At 35.6% G+C, this 19934-nt stretch overlaps 1 protein-coding gene across 4 annotated transcripts; it reads left to right on the forward strand.

The window, feature by feature from the left end:
* Window positions 1-7568: 7568 nt before the first annotated feature.
* LOC122607298 (sterol 3-beta-glucosyltransferase UGT80A2) lies at window positions 7569-19707 on the forward strand. 4 transcript variants are annotated; one of them, XM_043780242.1, is made up of 15 exons: window positions 7569-7840; window positions 8878-9125; window positions 9825-10064; window positions 10817-10928; window positions 11575-11745; window positions 12290-12353; window positions 12465-12522; window positions 12633-12810; window positions 13198-13328; window positions 14469-14589; window positions 14784-14860; window positions 17086-17133; window positions 17213-17362; window positions 18014-18155; window positions 19376-19707. In XM_043780242.1, exons 1-15 carry the CDS (start codon window positions 7675-7677, stop codon window positions 19393-19395), a joined length of 1926 nt encoding a protein of 641 aa, XP_043636177.1. In that variant the 5' UTR covers window positions 7569-7674; the 3' UTR covers window positions 19396-19707. The 4 variants fall into 4 exon arrangements, with proteins under 4 accessions (XP_043636177.1, XP_043636174.1, XP_043636173.1 ...); XM_043780239.1 differs by lacking the exon at window positions 19376-19707 and adding an exon at window positions 18726-18945 and having other exon boundaries at window positions 14487-14589; XM_043780238.1 differs by lacking the exon at window positions 19376-19707 and having other exon boundaries at window positions 18014-18571.
* The last annotated feature ends 227 nt before the right edge of the window (window positions 19708-19934 follow it).

The raw sequence follows: 19934 nt of genomic DNA on the forward strand, positions 1-19934 counted from the left end.
GAAATAATTAGACCAACTTGTTCTAGGGTTTAGAGATGACATTGACGACATTATGTTATACCTTGATAGGTCGTGAACATTTGGCGAACAATTGACGTTGTAGCTCATTTTAAACTTAACAATTGCAAGGCAAAGGTGAGTTTTCGTAGTTTCCCATACTCTTTTAAGAGTCGGCTGAAAGGTGTACCTCGTGCATTGATGACATTTGTGATTTACATGTTGTGTGATGATTTTGTAGACGTGCAAGTATGTGTTTCATTGTATGGTTATTGTATGTGTATGTTGAGACGTTTTTTTTTTGGATAGTTGTGTATATATGGAAGACGTTAATGCCTTTGAAAGGTTGGAGATGTGGTGGGAAGGCTGCGGGTGACCCTATATATAAACATCAAAGGCCTTTCAAAGGTAGTATCGTACAAAGTATATATACAAAGTGTTGGATTTTGTGTGGACATTGATGATCAAGTTACGTGCAATGAGCATAATGGGGTGCATGATGACATTACAATGGGTACACTTAGTACTTGATGACATTATACGGGTACAATACGTACTTGATGACATTTTACGGGTACTTTTAGTACTTGATGACATTATACGGGTACAATACGTACTTGATGACATTTTACGGGTACTTTTAGTACTTGATGACAATTGTTAACGATATGTGGACGTTGAGGAACATTGGGTACAAGTGCGCAAAATCTTAGATCATGTTGATGTTAATTATGTATTAGATTACATTGGTATGTGTTCTTGTTCATCTTTCCTTACGAACTCACCAACCTAGTGTTGACATTGTTTAGTACACCTTTCAGGTAACCAAGATAACCCAAGAGCTTGATTGCATTGCTAGAAGTTGGACGATGACCATGGATCCGTGATTCATTTCCCATTGATGGGACTCGCTTAGGATCATGAGCCATCTTTTGATATCGTTTTTGTAAAACTTTTGATGGTTGAATGCTCCTTATGCCTTTGTGACACTATAACTAAATTGTTGGGTTCACGGAATCCTTTTAATTTCATATAGTTTCGTTCTACGGTAATTCCATCTTGTGCCATGCTTTTCGGTGCATTTCGAGCCTAGCTCGAAGTGTTACAAGTACGTTGGCCACGAATAAACTGAACTACGAACTCTATTAAATATCCACAAGTAAGAAATCGAAACATGACAGTGTTGCAAACGTCCGCACTTGACCCCGATTTTCCTTTAAATATAATAACGTTACACGGTTTCCAAAATGATCACTACCACACATAGCAGATAGCTTGAATCATGTGTTTTCTCTTTGAGGGAATTATCGCACAAGGTTTCAGACCTTTCTAGCAAAGCTACACCCCCGAAACAAGTGACTAATATCTTAAATTTGTATGGACATAATATTCTTTAAGTTTATTATAATAATTTAAGTTTGTTAGGAGTGTATGCGCACTTGCATTATGTGGGTACCAATTCGGTACATAAGATCAAACGGTTCCTATCAATCTACCGTTTTTTTATAATTTAAGTTTGTTGTACTCTGCTACTCTTCAAACTCGGGGGTCATTGTCGAATCATATGATATTTTGTAAGGAGAGTACTCAGTGTTACATCAGGTCATCAAGTTCTTAAAACTAAGGGGCAAGGGTGTAGTCGACTTGTTTTATCGGCAAAAAGCATCGGCTAGAATCGACAGTTTGGCAATCCTATAAACATATGCATCGGCTTGTATCGGCAAGTTTAATCGGCAAGTTTTGGCAAGGTACATCGGCTAGTTTTGGCCGATGAAATTGAACGTTGGACAAGGACATGTGGCAAGTTTGGCTGCCAAAATGCATGTGGAAGTGTTGTTATATTTTTTTTATATATACTTTCCCCCTAAGTTTTTTTTTTTTTTTTGCCAAAAAATTGGCAAGTTTATTATTACACCATGCCTTTTGGCTAGTTTTGGCTAAAATTTAGCTAATCCATATGTCACTTTTCTATTGGCTATAAATTTGCCAAAACTTGTCAATTTGCCAAGACATTGACACACTACACTCTTGCCCCTAATATGCTAAAAAGTTAATTCTGGACATATACATACTTAAGTAATATGTGTATGATTCAAATTATTTCCTAATGGAGGAATTAAAATCATATACCCATTCACGGGGATGGAACTAGAATATTTTTTTATAAGGGGACAAATTTAAGAGTCATTTATTATATTTATTAAATTCATCTTAAGGGGAAATAAATTTTTTAAAAACTGGGCCCTGGCCCGTAAGTAGAAAAAATGGAATCGTAAAAGAATTTCGTTAAAGTCGGGTTTAGGCAAATTATCAACGATCGGTGTTGTGAAGACCGAGTTTAGCCCAAGTGAGTGTAAGTTATGAAAATATCTATCTTTTACATGAACATTGGTCTTTGTAATTTTGGAGCAATGATATACAATTTAGCGTGTACATATATTTTCTACATGACTATTGTGCTGACTATTATATTAATAACTTGAAAAGAAAAATAACATTTTCATATATAACTATACTATATTAATGTATAATATATTTATCTAAACAAAGAAAACATTTTCTTCATTAACTTTCTAACTTTACCCTTTAAGTAACCTTTAACTTAAGGGAATCTCTACCTTTCTCAAATCCTCTTTTTCAACACTTAAAAATCAAAACAACTCGTACTTTTTACTCTATCAATAAGGAATTTATCTCAAAACTAATGTTTCCAACATAAGTAACGTACTTCCAAAAAAGAAGCTTATTACGACGACGGTAATATTTGTTATATTTTCTATTTATTTATATCAAATATATCTTTAAAAAATTACATTGTACCAAAATTGGAATGGGGACACTGCTCCCATTGTAGATACGTCCCTGCCCATTCATATAAATTAGATGAGTACCTATCTGATGCAACGATGACTACACAACATGCGAAGTGTTGATGTTATTTTCAAACCAAACCCTTATGAGAAAAAAATGATGACATAGTAATCACACAAAATAAGATATAATTTCTAAATAGATTTTAAATAATAGTTATTATTTTTCATAACTAAAAGTTATAAAATATGCTAACAAGTTATAACTAAACATATATGACTATGTTATTTTGCAAAATTAGTCATATAAAATATACTAATAAGTTATAACATAGATATTATTTTTTTTGGTGTTGTCTTAGAATAAGTATATATTTTATATGTAAAATATTTTAGTAAATATAAATCATCAATAACAAAAAATAACAGAACTAATTGAAACCGCGCAATGCGCAGACGAAAACTATTGTGGTTTTGCCTTTAAATAAATATATGTTTGATATGATAAACTTTTAAATAAACTTATCCATGACAGAATATTAGTTAATTCAACGCAGGTATACTAAATAACACAATCGTTTCAACACAACAATTAATGCCTAGTAACGCGAGGCTGGAAATTTCCTAGCTATCATTATTAGTTACTCCCTCTGTCCCATCAAAAGTGTCAACTTTTAAATTTTCAAAGTCTTTGACCTTAAATATTTTTATTTATAATGTATAATATTTGATGAAAGTTATATTAGTTGTAGAAATTTCGATATATTTTCATTGAGTATAACTTTTATCAAATATTATATAATGTAATAAAAAATATTTATGGTCAAAGATACAAAAGAAAGACTTTGACAAAATAAAAGTGAACACTTTTAATAAGACGGAGGGAGTACTAATTTTCATTATAAAAATAATATTTTATTGATTAAAATACTTCATCAACTTTTTTTTTTTGAAAAGTGAACTTCATTAACACAGTATACACCAAATTGGTGATACTAAACAACTTACAACATATTTACAAATCAAATAATGCTAAATCTACACCAACTATTTCAACTAATATATACATTTTTCTTTCTTTTACTATACCAAAGAAAAACCAAACTTGAACAACCTTCTCGACCTTGATTTGGGCATTTGAGAACCTTTTTTCGTTTCTTGTTTTCCAAATACAACAACACGCTACCATGATGATGCCTTTAACCACTTTTTGTTCTTTCTTTCCAAGTCCCACATTCTCATGAATCTCAATAAGATCTTTTATCGAAAAAACAAAGAATGGAGAAGCCTTGCACCAGGAGCTTATAAAAGTCCATATCAAGTTAGCCAACTCGCACCCACAAAATAGGTGATCCACCGATTCCTCATATTCACCACATAAGACACACAGTCCATCTCTAAAAACACAATTCCTATCTTTAAGAGCCTCTAAGGTTGGAATACGATTCATACCAACTCTCCACATAAAGATATTAACCTTTAAAGGGATCCATTTGGACCAACGAAGAACATACCTGTTGCTATAATCACGAGAGCTAAGAATAAAGTCTTTCACAGCTTTGACAGTGAACTAAGAATTATTCCTTCCTTGCCATATCCATCTGTCATTTGAGTTTGTAAGCTTCAGGCCATTCAAAAGAGTGCCAAGTTCCTGCCATTCCATCATCTCCTCGGTTGATTGAAGAGGTCTTTTCCAGCTCCAAAGAGACGAGAACTCCTCAGAGTTTTCATCATATCGATCAGACACCCTGCAATTTTTGTGTTTCTCAAGTCGAAAAAGTTCAGGAAATTTGTTTATGAGTGCCTCATCCCCGGTCCAAAGATCCAACAATAATTTAATCTCTCATCTATTTCCACATATGCCTTTGAATGTCTTGTTCAAGCCCGTATCCGCTACCTTAATAGACTCAATTGCTTTGACAATTGATTTCCAGTTGCTTGACAAGTATTTGTTAACCGGGAGAGAACTCCAATTGTTATTGTTTTCATGAATCACCGTAATTTCTTCCTTCCGTAAGCTATCCTTTTCGTTTTTAAATCTAGCTAACCATTTAGACGGTAGGGCCAGATTTGAATCATTGAGACTATAAAGGCCTAATCCACCAACCCTTTTGGGGAAGTTTCCCTATCCCACGAGACCCAATTAGTTTTCTTAACTCCTTCCGAGCCGCCCCATATAAACCGCCTCATAATCTTTTCCAAGCCATCCAAAACCTTCTTAGGTGCTCGGTATAGTGACAAATAATATGTAGGAAGGCTTTCCAACACGGATTTGATAAGAGTAACCCGTCCGCCAATTGACAAACTGTTGGCTCTCCATTTGGACAGCCGCTGCTCAAATATATCAAATAAAAAAGACCAACTAGATGCTTTATTCATATTAGCACCTATCCAGATGCCCAGGTGCTTGACCGGGAAAGTACTAGTATCACATCTAGCAACAACAACCACCTCATTAAGCTCATCCCATGCAGTACCAATTCCAAACAAACTAGATTTGCCAATATGAATATGTAACCCGGAACACAAATGGAAAATTCTTAGGATTATATACTATTCTTCAAATTTGTCGTGTCCCAGTCCCCAAGAATCACACAGTCATCGACATATAACATGTGTGAGATAGACAAACCGTTAGCCAAATGAATTCCATGGAACATGCCACTCCCGGTGGCCCGATTAATTAGGACAGTTAAGGCTTCCATGACCACCAGAAATAAGAATGGCGAGATAAGGTCTCCCTTTCTCATCCCTTTGTAACATTGAAACTCGTACGTCGGAGACCATTCACCAAAACTGACGCCTGAGCAGATGATAAGATGCCAAAAATCCACTTACACCACAGCCTCGGGAACCCCATCTTTTCAAGAATAGACAAAAGAAAACTCAAATTAACGTTGTCATAGGCTTTTGCAAAATCAATCTTAGAGAGAAAAACTTTCTTTTTTTTCTTCTTAACCATGGCGATTAGTTCATTGAGAATAAGAGGCCCGTCCATGATGCACTTGCCACTAAGGAAGGCAGTTTGATTGATTGAGATCACTGTTCCAAGGACTTTTTTCAACCGACTCGCCAACACCTTTGATATCACCTTGTTAATAATGCCGACTAGAGCAATCGGGCGATAATCATCCAAGGAAATCGGGTCCTTTTTCTTGGGGATCAAGGCTATAAAAGACGAATTGCACCCCATATGTATAGTACCTGAAACAAAATATTCATTAAAAAGAACAACAAAGTCACGTTCCAGAAGGTCCCAGAAGCGTTTAATGAACTTGAAGTTGAAGCCATGAGGTCCTGGCGCCTTTTCATCTTCACAATCAAACATCGCTTCTTTGATTTCCTGCATAGAATATCTTTCCACCAAACTATTGGCTTGTTCAGTGGAGAGACGAGAGCCATCCTAGCCATCAATATTTGGTCTTTCGTTCCACGTTTCTTTAAACTTGTTTTTGAAGAACTCAAACACCCTCTTTTTACTTGTCTTGGCTTATCTTCCCATAGATTGTTCACCATCAGGCCTTGAATAAAATTGCTAGCCTTCCATCTATTGATAAAACCATGGAAGAAAGAAGCATTCTCCTCTCCATCCATAGCCCACTTAATACGAGATCTTTGCTTTAAATCCTTTGCTTTATACAAGTCGAATTCAATGAGCTTCCTCTTGCATTCCGTCCTAATCCATTCCTCCTCCTCCTCCAGGTTTCTTTCTTCCATGAAAGCGTCTAATTCTTCTAGTTCAAGTCAACACCTTTCTTTCTCTTCCCTTTCCTTATCGTTCATATCATTCCTCCATTTAACAATTTCCAAGCGGAGATGTTTGAATAACATCATTAGCTTGACATCAGCATAACCGAAATAACTAAAAGAATCCACAGCCTTATGGACAATCTTCTTGAAGTCATCTCTGTCCAGCCAAGAACTTAGAAACCGGAATGGTTTCGGGCCATAATTCGTGTCCCTCACTGTCCACAACAACGGGCTGTGATTAGACAGGTATCTTGGTAGGACTCTAAGACATGTTTCAGGCCATTTTGCAATCACCTCACCGCCCACCAGAAACCTGCCAATTTTACTGAACTTTTTCCGTTCCCCATCCTCTACCAGAAAGGTAAATCTATTCCCTTTCATACTATACTCTTCCAAATTCATCAACTATTTATGTCTTAAATTGTTACCTTTTTGTTTGTAAAGAAACACAATGAAACAACGAAAAAAAATTTCGAAAAGCTAAGCCTTTAATCTAGATCTAGAACTAAATTTATAAAATCCAAACATTCTATAACGACTCCATTACAATACAACACATCATCAACATGTCTTTCCCAGATAATATCGTTATTAATTATCATAAATATATGAATGTCGACAAAATAAAAAGTTACGGAAGAATACTACTTTAGGACCATTTATAGACTATCACAAAGACCGAAAAAACAAAAAATCTTTGGACAAAATGAAATTCTCAACGAGTCAATTCACATCCACTACGCTTCACCAATTTGTACATCATCACCACCTTTTCACATACAAACAACCGTCATACATAATCAAACGCTTTTTCTAATTTAAAAAAAAAATAATAATTAACGCTTTAACTACTTGTACCCACGTAATTCTCGCACTGCTCACTTTAAACGCGTGTCCCTCTCTTTTTCCCTCTCTCTCACTAAACACCGCAAATATAAAATAGTATATATATATTCCGCCGTTCAATTTTTTTTATTTTTATTTTTATTTTTTGTATATATATTCCCGAGCTTTACTAAAACCTGCAACTCTCCGGCACACACATTCACGCACACACATATACATACACATTTTATATTTTGTCGATCTGTATCTATAGCCACGTGATACGCACGTGATGGATAAGAATGTAGCTACCTCTTCTTCTTCATTATCTGGTAGGGAAGCTTCTGGCGGTGGTTTAGTTTCTAACGGCGTTAGTGATTCTGTTAAGTTTGAGAAGGACGGTGCTAACGGTGGAACGGAGTTAGATAACGGCGTTACTAGTACTACTTCTTCTTCAGGTTAATTTTTTTTCTTATTATTTGCAGATTTTTTTATAGTTCATATATAATAAAAATCTATACTGTATATATATATATATGTATGTATATTACATATAACAAAAACTGCAATGGCTAGTTTTCGAAGTTATCTTTAAAAAAATTTTTGCTAGTTTATTTTAGTAATCATTTATATGAAAACTGATTAGTTGCCTAAACTGCATCTATTTCGTGTTATGTGTGTGTGTGTTTGGTTGATATAACTGAAGAAGCATATTTATTCCGGACGATTAAATACGAGAGATTGGCGTATGTTACGATATTGTGAATTACTGATTAGAATAGCTGAAAACGAGCGGCAAGAAGTCGAAAACACCGAACTGTTTAGCTTCGTTAATCTGATTTATTAAATGGAGAATATGTTATAATTCATATACCGAAAATCGGAACTAGAAAATGTGTATCCCTGTGATTGTGCACCAAACAGCATGTAGGATGTAGACTCCGGCTAGGGGCTCCGTCTATGAAGAGATGGTTGAGGTTTTAGGGTTTGTTGGCGATTCCCCGAAGGTAGTTTGACGCCAAGGGATTTGTTAGGGTTTATATGTGTGTTCGGCTGATTTGTGATCATGCCTTTGAGGGAGAATTCCCTCTCCTTTTATAGGAGAGGGTTTCTTCATTGGGGTTTAATCTTTTCAGTGTACAGTAGCACTAGATTGTGAAATGCTAGTCAGAATAGATGAAACAAGCTGTGAGAAGTCATGAACACAAAACCAAAAAATGCTAAGATAAAGACATAAGGAGTTGATTTAACATCGATACCAATGTTGTTTAAGGTGAAAAGAATTTCCAGTCTGGAATCCGCTTTTTGTTCGCTGAATTTTTTATATAGCCTAGCTAATAGTTAGCTGAAGTGAATATGTGAAATGTACCACATTGGAAGTGTAGGGAAGGGGGAGTGAGGTCCATTGCTGATATGATGACAAATCTGTGTAAGGTTTTGGTTTGTATTGCTTTATGTTAATTTGATCTCAGTTTTATTGTGATTTTTTGTGCAGGTCGTGGGAGGGTACCTAGAGTGAATAATATACCATCAGCATCTTCAGGTTCTGATAAGTTAGAGTCATCTTCCAGTCAACTTAAACTGCGTAAAATGTCATCTGATATATCAAGTTCCGGCAAGTTAGACTCGCCTTCCAGTCATCATAGGCTGGAAAAGTCGAAAACTGAAAGGCCTAAACGTGCCAATATACTTGTGGAAGAAGCCTCTCAGATATTTGATCAGAAGTTATCTGTTCGTCAAAAGGTCTGTTGCTTCCACACGCCTAAACCGATTTGTATGTATATGTATTTATTTTGACTCTTCAGCAGAATGAATTCATATTAGATGGAAGGATCACATATAACTATATATCTTAATCTCACCTCACATGTTTACATTTGTGGGGGACTTATGTTCAAAAATCTTGCTCGAGCCCGAGGGAAAAGTAGAAAAGGAGCAAGCGCTTATTGATGTTTTCTTTCCCTAGGATTCTCATACGTTATTGAACAAGGCATTTGATTCTTTTTTAGCGTTATTCATAACCCTACTGGTAACTGAGCTGAGAAACATTGAATCAGAAGCCGGAGTGGAGAGTCCACTATTTTTAGTATGTTACTCTCTAGAATATTTTATTAGTAATTGCTCGGCTCTATTTCAACTCGAGTTTGCCTATATATTTATTGATTTGTTCCACATTCAGCTAAATAGAAAAATTAAAGAAAACTTCAGTTTGAGAGTCATTGACACTGGCATGTACTATCTATGTATACTAAATGAAGAGAAGTTATAGTTTCATGTCCTTTGTTATCTTCTCCATCTAGAAAAAATAAAACCTGAAGAGTTTTGTCTGTATAATACCTATGATTGATACATAATGTTCTTGATGTCATTTGTTTGATGTAGCCCCTTGATCTTCTACATGTACATGTCTGTGATTTCTGTTGAACATTAAAAACATTGCAGCTCAAATTGTTGAACAGAATTACTACTGTAAATGAGGACGGAACGGTAGAATTCGAAATACCTGCAGATGTCGAGCCTAGGGCTTACGGGGTTGGAGCTGGGGAAGATCAAAATGTAGCCAATGAGGATTTTGTTGACTCAACGGAACCTCAATATTCTCCACCATTGCAGATAGTAATGCTTATAGTTGGAACGCGTGGTGATGTGCAACCATTTGTTGCAATTGGAAAGCGTTTGCAGGTTTCCTTTCTTTATTCTCTTTATCATCATATATTAATGATTTTGAACTTTGTGAAACAGACAGGTTATGTTCTAAATAAGTTTTGTAATCGGCCTGGTCACATACATGTTCTGATCTCGAGTCCAAGAATCAGATAGAGCCTTTAACTGTTCAACCTCACACTACAGATTATAAACTTCAAATTGGCATCGTATTGTGCCATCTATAGAGAATAGGTCACAACTCATTAAACATGATGCTCAAAATTACTATGACCTCGACATTAAAAGAATCTGAAAGGCAACCAACCTCGCCGTAATGGTTGGAAGCTTTCAGTTGGCATCACTAGGTATCCACAACAAGAGCATGAAGTCATAATTCCTTAAATAATAATAAATATAATGTCAAAAGTGTCATATCTGATCTAATTATGAACCCATTCAACTGATGAGACAATTTTGGGTATCAAGCAGTGAAAGTAACCCTAACGTTTTTTCTTCAAACACTTACGATTATCAAGCTATAAAAACCTCCTCCTTTGTATTTGCTTTTTTGAAATGTTTAATATCTGCTCTCCAACTTCAGCAGTGTAATGTGATGGAATCAGAAATAGGATTCAGGTCCAAACTCCCCATTACGTGTTTGGGATTTTTCTTTGCCAGTAGTAACACATGAAAGTAAACCCTGAACGTATAGGGTCTGTGAAATGAAGATCAATAGTAAATTTGCACGTGAATGATGATTCATAGATGATGCTGTGTTTTTCTTTCAGGAATATGGCCACCGTGTTAGGCTAGCAACCCATTCAAACTTCAAGGAATTTGTCTTGACTGCTGGATTGGAGTTCTATCCCCTTGGCGGAGATCCTAAAGTTCTTGCTGAGTGTATGTCCTTGTTTCCTTTTCAACATAAACTTGATAATGTAACTTGAATTTAACAACAATCCGCTTTCATCTTCTGTAAAATCTTGTGCTCTAATCAAAGCGTGTTGCTTATGTGTTATTGAGTAAACATCTTGTAAATTGTTGATTCTACATGAATCTATATTGTTGTCAAGCTAAATAAAGATGTTTGGTCCATGTGCTTGTTTTGATCATCCTCTCAGTTATGTATACTATGTGAACCTGCTTTATACTTGGCACCTGGTACTTAGAATTGATCAATAAGCAGATGCTGGAAATGGGTCTACTTTTTACTTGGCTTCTGAATAAAAGTTTAGAAACAAGAGTTTGCTCTTAATTGTATGCTTAAATTCCTTATCTATATTTGTATTAAAAGAAGTGTTTGATCTTGTTTCAAGTGGTCAAGTAAGGTAAACATATATGTTTCGTACTTGAAATTTAATTTGTGTACCACCAGTCTTGTCAGTAATCTAAGTACAATGCCTAACAGCAGGCTTACATATTGAGCAGTCACGGATTTGTTGACCTCGTCGGGCTTCCCTTTCAATAAATGAAATTGCGGACTCTAATAGGGGTATGCGGTTACTTACGTTTAACTGATTCCCTTTCAACTGTTATTGTCATGCAGACATGGTTAAGAATAAAGGGTTCTTGCCTTCAGGCCCTTCTGAGATTCCTGTTCAGAGAAGTCAGATGAAGGAGATAATATATTCATTACTCCCGGCATGCAAAGAGCCTGATCTTGATAATAAAATTCCGTTTAAAGCAGAAGCAATAATAGCCAACCCCCCAGCATATGGTGAGTGTCGAGTTATTATCATTTAAGTTCTGTAATTGTTCCTCTCACAGTATCATCGATTTGAAGTCAGTTGCATTCAAGTACTTCTGTATTTTGTTTATCTCTTTCTTTTGATTAATGTGTGCAAAACATGCTTTTATCTATGCCTTTTGCCTGAAATGATGTATGCAAAGTGTGTATAGTGAGGGTTTACATTTCATATATCATAGTATGTATGATGGACATCAGAAGAACTAATTGATTTTTTAATGTGAATCTAATAAGTTCAATTATGAGGATTGTGTATGATGTTACATAACTTGGATGCGATAGTAATTGTGCACGTAGTCAAATGAATCCGTTCTGGTGAAATTTTGCTAGGCCTTTCTAAGAGATGAAATATATAAGTTGTCCACGTCTTATTTGGACCGTGTCATCCATTCTTTGTTGACATGCATGTGTTTTTTTGTTGACATGCCCTTCATTCCGCTAAGTTCATTTTCTAATATTCAGAGCACATGTTTTCTTGTTGGATTCACTGATTAACTTGGAAAATCTGTTTCAGGACATACACATATTGCAGAGGCTTTGAAAATACCCATTCATATCTTTTTTACAATGCCTTGGACGTAAGTCTTTTCTAGTTTAGAAGTTGTCATTAAAAGTTCTCTTCTAATCAACATGAAGTTCATCTCTTATTATGAGTATCTCTCCTACCTTTGCCTTTTTCTTCAAACTAGGCCCACTAGTGAATTTCCTCATCCCCTATCCCGTGTCAAGCAACCAGCTGGATATAGAGTTAGTTCATTGCCTGCCTTCATATACTGGTCATTCAACTCTATGTTCATTTTCTAGTTTTCTCAGCGACTCAGCCTGTATCTGTTTTGTTTTAAATAATTATAATGCAGCTGTCATATCAAATTGTTGATTCTTTAATTTGGCTTGGAATCCGAGACATGATAAATGATCTTAGGAAGAAAAAACTGAAGCTGCGGCCAGTCACATATTTAAGTGGTTCGCAAGGCTCAGAAGCTAATGTTCCACATGGATATATATGGAGTCCTCATCTTGTTCCTAAACCAAAAGGTACATTACATGCATAATAAATGAACTTAAATTATTTAAACCCATTTGACAATATCCATTTTTACCCCTACGATAGATATTTTAACTATGTGTTATTCAAATAAAACCTGGATTTGATATGTTCCATCGTTTTATATGAATTTGGGAACTCTTTTTATTGAGAATTTACAACTTACATACTATTTACATCATTATCTCAAATGCTCATGAGATATGCCCAGTGACCAAAAATGCATGTACCTAGGCTTTGGACCCTCTTCTATTCCTTATGCTTGTTTAATGTTACCACTTATGAGGTGGGATGACTCATGCAACAAATGCTTAAGTTTCAGGTTTGGTCTATATCTATTTTCCAACTTCAGAATGATTTGATTTTTTCGTTTGTAGACTGGGGACCTAAGATTGACGTCGTTGGATTTTGTTTCCTTGACCTTGCTTCAAACTATGAACCTCCGGAGGAACTTGTTAGATGGCTTAAAGCTGGTCCAAAGCCTATCTACGTAGGTTTTGGTAGTCTTGTGAGTCCCTTCAAGCCTACTCTGTAGCTTTGTTCTTTTCATGTCTGTGGAGAAGCTATTTACTTGTGCATTTCTTATGTTTCCAAAAGAGGTGGCAAGGTGGGCGGGTTGGATAACGGGTCATACCATGTATGAATATGAAGCATGTCATTCTCTGGTGGGGGTTGGATCATGTTGACCCATTAGCACTTGCTTGTCTATTCTAAAAAAGAGTAGAAGTAATATATTTGTGTTAATCATGATTACATAGGTGGTGTATGATTTTTACTTAATGGCTTAATGAGAAAGCGTTGTAATGTAGTTGCATGCAAGGCGTTTTATTATTTATTTTTCTGACATGTCCTTGGAAAATTCTTGGGTGTGCTGCTTTATGCTTCAAGTCACTGTATTTTTAGACTTTGACTTGTTTGTTTTGTATTTATTAAGTGCTGTCAAGTTAAATATAATATCTTGTTTGTTTCATGTGAACGTTCTGAAATGAAATCGACCAATTTCACCCTTTTTTCAGAATCACTAGCAAAATAGATATAATTGTTAATAACTATGTTACATAGAAGCTAAAAAGTATAAGGGTCTGTTTATTTAGTATCTAATGGGTTTAAGAAAAAAGTACTTAATCGAATAAGTCAATTAGGATTTTTTATTTTTATTACTTACTAAGAAAATACTTGATACATTTATTTATTTGTTACATATTTATCAGACAGTTATGGAGTATCTATTTTGCTAGTGATTCTGAAATAAGGGTAGAAGAGTAGAACCCATTCACATAAAACAAATAGCATATTAATTTTATCGAGATGACACTTAATAAATACTTGACAAACAAACTTGCCTCAGATCTTTAATTAATCAACATGATGTTCAACATATATACACATGCATGCACACATATAAAACAATCTTAGGAGATGGGAAGTACTTAAAGTTTTGTCACTCATTTCTCTATTTAATTTACATATGAACTTGTGGTTGTTTCATAGATCAGAAAGTACTCGCCACCCCTTTGCAAGAAGTAGAAAAGATTGAAAAAATGAAAGCCATGTGAGGAAATTATTTGCTCAGTTAATTGAGTGGCCCCAATGACAGATACTGTCTTTCTTATATTTTCATAATAGATAGTGTTTTATATTCTTATAGCTTTTATTTTTCTTTCAGCCTGTTCAAGAACCTGAGAAAATGACAGAAATAATTGTTGAAGCATTAGAAACAACTGGACAAAGGGGTATTATCAACAAAGGATGGGGTGGTCTTGGCAACTGTAAGTTTTTTCGCTCCTGTATTTTTGGATGTATCTATGACTTCATATCTTGCTAATAACTTTATTGAGTTTTTGTGTTCTTCTATTATCAATTTTTAATTATAAATGTGTAACTACATTATTTGTATCAAATGAAGGCTGTCTAGACGTCTCCCCTGAATCAAACTAATTTGGCAAACCTATTTTTACTCCAGTGGCAGAACCTAAGGATCATATATACTCATTGGACAACATTCCTCATGACTGGCTTTTCCTACAATGTGCATCTGTGGTGAGGTTTCATTGTGCACTTTATGGACATTAATGCATCCTCTTTTTTTCATTGAATGTTCAGAGTTTTGACTTGATAATGTAGTAGTTGCATGGTTAATGTTTTGTCTTGAACTACCAGACCTTTCCTATATATAAATCTGCTTATAAATCTCATCTGACAAAGATAAATCATGCTGCCTGAAACACCAGCTTTAAGTTATTTTGTTTGTTCAGATATCGAGCAAACAAAGGGAGTCTAAACTTTATCTACAACCTTATTAGAAATATCCTTATTAGACATAGGTTGGTTTCCATATATAAAGTTTCCATAGTATTAGTTTCCATGTATTAGGTTAGGCTACTCTATAAATACAGCTTCTTGTAATCCTCTTTAATCACACAACAATATAATACAATATTACAATAACCTACAAGGTTTATCATGGTATCAGAGCCAAAAATCCGGATACAATTCCGGCTACAAATTCCGATCAGGAAAAAAAGAACCCTAAATCTGTTCGACTTGAATCACCCCTTCTAATCTTCAAATTAGACAACACCACCACCACCATTCGTCACGGATGCGAAATCCGAGAAAACCCAAAAAATTTCGTTGCCGCCGGAGGTCAGACGCACCGCCACCCCTATTGCTGCCGGAATATTTTCGAATTCCAACAATTACTTCATTTTTCCGGTGAGTGAAGCTTCACCACCACCACCATCTTACTCTTTTTCAAATTCCGAACAAACCCATATCTTCAATTTTTCAGCCGCCGCCGTTCGCCTCCGTCGCCGCCGGAAACCACCCCTGGAAACCCGAAACTCTAATTTCGATTTTTTTTTTCAGAATTCCACTTACAAAAAACCAAAACAAATTTTATTTTTTCTATGATTTTCCTTTTTTCTTTAGTTGGATTAAGCACTAAACCTTACTAACAACAACAAACAACGGTTTAGAGATCGTTCCTACAACGGCGGTCCTGTCAACTCCGCAGAAACAATCTGCATATGAAACACTAGTCGTCGCCACAATGCGCCGCTAATGGAAGAATATAACCGTAGTATACAATCAGTGAAGCACACAAATTGTTTCTACTAACAAATTCCCACCATACAAAGGCGGCACTGCTCACAACAGCGGTTTACTTCTCTTTTTTTGGCACAAATACAAGCCGGGGGCAGAAACGGGGGAGAAAAGGTGTTTGAAGGCCGAAGTTGAAGATAAAGACATTGCTTTTAGATTTAAGTTTTTTATGTTTTTTCTTATATGTTTTTCAAGCTAGAATCGCTCCGCGCTTAGCTTGCGGGGGAGTATTAGACATAGGTTAGTTTCTATATATTAAGTTTCCATAGTATTAGTTTCCATGTATTAAATTAGGCTACTCTATAAATATAGCCTCTTGTAATCTTCTTTAATCACACAATAATATAATACAATAATACGATAACCTACAAGGTTTATCAATCCTTATATGAAACATGAGTTTTTTTTTTTGAATAGTTGATCACTCTCAGCGTCAATTATAGTGTGCTTGCTTGACCAATATCCATGCTGTATTGCTGTTCTAGATTACCGGAGGTGCCAAAACCAGAGGGTTTGGTAACGGGTTCTGGTCAAAAGGGTATCTTTAAGTGAGGACAAAACAAGTTGGTTCGACTGACCTGTCAAGTTTTTGACCTTTTATTAGAAGATTTATAAGATATACTATTTTGTAAATACGTTTACAGAAAATATTATACCGATGCCCAAAGACCCCTAATGCGGGGTGGGAAAATTTACAAGTATGGCATGAGACGCAAGCCCATGTATTTAACAGAATTTTGAAGCAATTATTCAATTTATCAGATAAACTGGTCTCGAGACAGCTACGACCCGTTGTCCTGTTTTTCTAGATAGCTTAATTCGGTTTCGCCTGTTTGGCACATTGCCAATAATATGCAAGCTGAATTCACCTATTTATATTTATGGGTTGAAATTGTCACCTCTAGGATTTATATTAGGGTCACTTTCGGTTGGGGAAGCTTCTCTGTTCCCGTAGTTAAAGAAGCCTACAAGTATCAAGTATGGAATGGAAACAATTAGGGACCATGCTTGATTATAATCACAACCAATTGAGGATCAGTCAGGTATCGTAGAGAAGAGTCAAGAGAGCCTGCCTATGAAGTAGTGTCTTCTTAAGTAGCTCTTGTTTTCCTATCAGTGCTCCCCTAAATCAATAACTTCTATTACTTTTATGTATCCAGGTCCACCATGGAGGCGCTGGAACGACAGCTGCTGGTCTTAAAGCCGCGGTAATGATCTTAAAAAGCCCATTGCACCTTTTGTTTCTCTGATTATTTGTTTTTGAATTTTCACTTTTATTGCAATAAGTGCCCGACTACGGTCGTACCTTTCTTTGGAGATCAACCCTTTTGGGGAGAACGAATTCATGCCAGAGGCGTGGGACCTCCGCCAATATCAGTTGATGAATTTACGCTTCCCAAGTTGATCGATGCAATAAAGTTCATGCTAGATCCCAAGGTAATCATTGTTAGTTATCTGAATTTGCTCTAATTATTTTGTCCTTGATACCAGTTTGAAGTTTTGCTTTACAACCAGAGGCTGGAAAATTTGTTGGATCAGGTGGGTTGGGTAACAAGTCAGAACAGGTAACGTATTAATTTGAGTCATGACTGGGTTGTGTTGATCCAACACTTTTCTTGTCTGTATTTTTTTAGTCTTAAACTAGCATGCCCGTGCGATGTGGGGCTGCCATGCTAGTGGATAGTTTTCGATGGTTTTCATTTCTCTTATAAATTTAAATTCAATTAATAAGTTTATTCAAACCATAGTGGTAATATAATCATCATTTTCTTATATGTAGTGGATTAACAGGTTTTAAGCATTTGAGAACACTCTGGGTGACTTTTGACCGGGTTGACCCATTTGATCCATCTTACCTTTCGCTTAATTATGAAATTTTACCCGTTTGATTTGTTGGTTATAGATAAACAATTTGTTTAAAATTCCACCAAGTGGCTTTTGTCACCATCATTTAAGTCTCTTCAGAGTTTCAACATGTTACATACTTGTAACAACAACGATACTCTATCCCGTCATGGGATTAATTGTTTAAAAATGCAAAAAAGTTGAAACTGGGTTACCAGAATGATTGGGGAGATGTTATTGCAGGTGAAGGAACGAGCTGTAGAACTTGCGAAGGCCATGGAGAACGAGGACGGGGTGGATGGGGCGGTGAAAGCGTTTTTACGACATCTTCCACGAAATGCATCTGATACCGACCCCGACCCCGACCCCCCTCATTCATCATCAGGTTTACTTTCGATACGTTCCTGTTTTGGTTGTTCATAAATCTCTTTTTGATGGTCACATGTTACGTGTCCTTCCACAAGCCATCTAATATCATCATTTGCTTTAGCTATGAAAAGGATGCCCAAGTTTTTTCATAATCAAACTTACAAAATGCCTGACTTGTTTGGTGAATACTTTGAAAAGAAGTTTTTGTCAAGTCACTTTCCTTGTCAAGTTAAAAAACTGAAAAGAAGTTTTTGTTAAGTCACTTTTCTTGTCAATCCCCGTGTTTATAGTCGTCCTTTTTTTTTTCTGTGTGTGTGTGTGTCTAGGAAGATTTAAATCTTTTTGCTATAGCAATATTCATGTAATATTGATGTTGATTTCTAAAGTTTTATATTCTTTTTTAATAAAGAACTCAATGTTCATTTTGGGTAATTTGGCCATAACTATGTATTTATTTATTTCAGTTTATAATAAAAGTTAAAAGTTTGTATGCCGTTTTCGTTAGTAGTTACATATCTGGAGAGTAATTAATTTCGTTTGATAGAAATGCAACCTACTAAGAAATGGAAAAACATGAATGCAACAGAAAACATGCACGATAGAGAAGTAAGAGAACGTGCAAAACTATGCTAGAAACAAGAATAAATTTTGGTAACCATGCTGAACTTAAAACTCATTCATCAATCCAGCCCATGCCCTTTCAACTTCATTTAGTCTGGTCACTGTCGGTTCATGTCAAAACCAACTGGGTTGGATCAGTGGTTGGAGCTCATGCCTCTGGAAACAGAGGTCATGGGTTCGATCCTCATGCCTAGCAAAGCTGGAGGTCTTTTTCTACCTATGGTAGATACTGGAAGCAGCCTCTCTACCTTTGGTAGGGGTAAGGCTGTCTACATATCAACCTCCCCCATACACCGTCGAAGATGGTATTGGGACCCAAAACCCGTGGAAGACGGCATTGGGAGTTACTTTACTTTACTGTCGGTTCATGTCATAGAGGTGCTGGTGTTGATCGATATTGTCCCCAGTAGTTTCTTGAAACCTGTTGCTTAGTTTAACATCTAAATATATTGTTGGCTATGATGTTGATCTGGAGACAATTGTTTGTGTTCACATGGTAGGGTCTGATTTGCTACTACTTTGTCATGCCTAATTTAAATGTTGGGAGTCCTACTGTTTGTATGCTTCATTCTGTGTTCTTAAATGATGATGTTGTGGAAGGTTTTGCTATCATAGATCCGCCACTGATGCATTGAAAGACTGCCTAGAACTTTAAAAGCTGAAAACAAACCATAATTATCAGCAATTTGATCGAAAATTGAACGATAAGGACACTCGAAAGATACACCAAGAGCCAGGTAGCACAACCTCGATCAAACATGTGGAAGACCTTTATTCAAAATTACGAGTAAATCATTAGAATAATCTTTATAATCATTTGATAATGAAATAGTATGTTATTATGGCAAATAACAAGTGAAACATTCATGTCATTTTATTAATTAATTGGCATTTTAGTTTTCATAAATGCCAAGTAAATGCATGAAAGAGTAGTGATTGTTTTCAAAGTCCATTGATCATATAAAAAATCAGATTAAATTGTTATACATTTATCTATATTAATTTTATAAAGAGTATAAATTATCTACATTTATATTTTAAATTTTGACATATAAATGATAGTGTCACATATCCCCACCAGGCACTATTACTTTTTATTAGTCGTTACCACCAGTTATTTAGTAACCGATACGAAAAATACCAAAAATCATTTGGAAAACATCACAAACAAAAT

The sequence above is a fragment of the Erigeron canadensis genome, chromosome 7 (assembly GCF_010389155.1).
Source record: "Erigeron canadensis isolate Cc75 chromosome 7, C_canadensis_v1, whole genome shotgun sequence".
Classification (NCBI taxonomy): Eukaryota; Viridiplantae; Streptophyta; class Magnoliopsida; order Asterales; family Asteraceae; genus Erigeron; species Erigeron canadensis.

Bases quoted from the DNA above. Each gene is read 5' to 3' on its own strand.
- LOC122607298 (XM_043780238.1), top strand. From the start codon at position 7,675: ATGGATAAGAATGTAGCTACCTCTTCTTCTTCATTATCTGGTAGGGAA. The intron at 12,523-12,632 runs GTTAGTTCATTG...ATTATAATGCAG, and splicing joins AGCAACCAGCTGGATATAGA to CTGTCATATCAAATTGTTGA. The intron at 13,329-14,468 runs GTGAGTCCCTTC...ATATTCTTATAG, and splicing joins ACGTAGGTTTTGGTAGTCTT to CTTTTATTTTTCTTTCAGCC.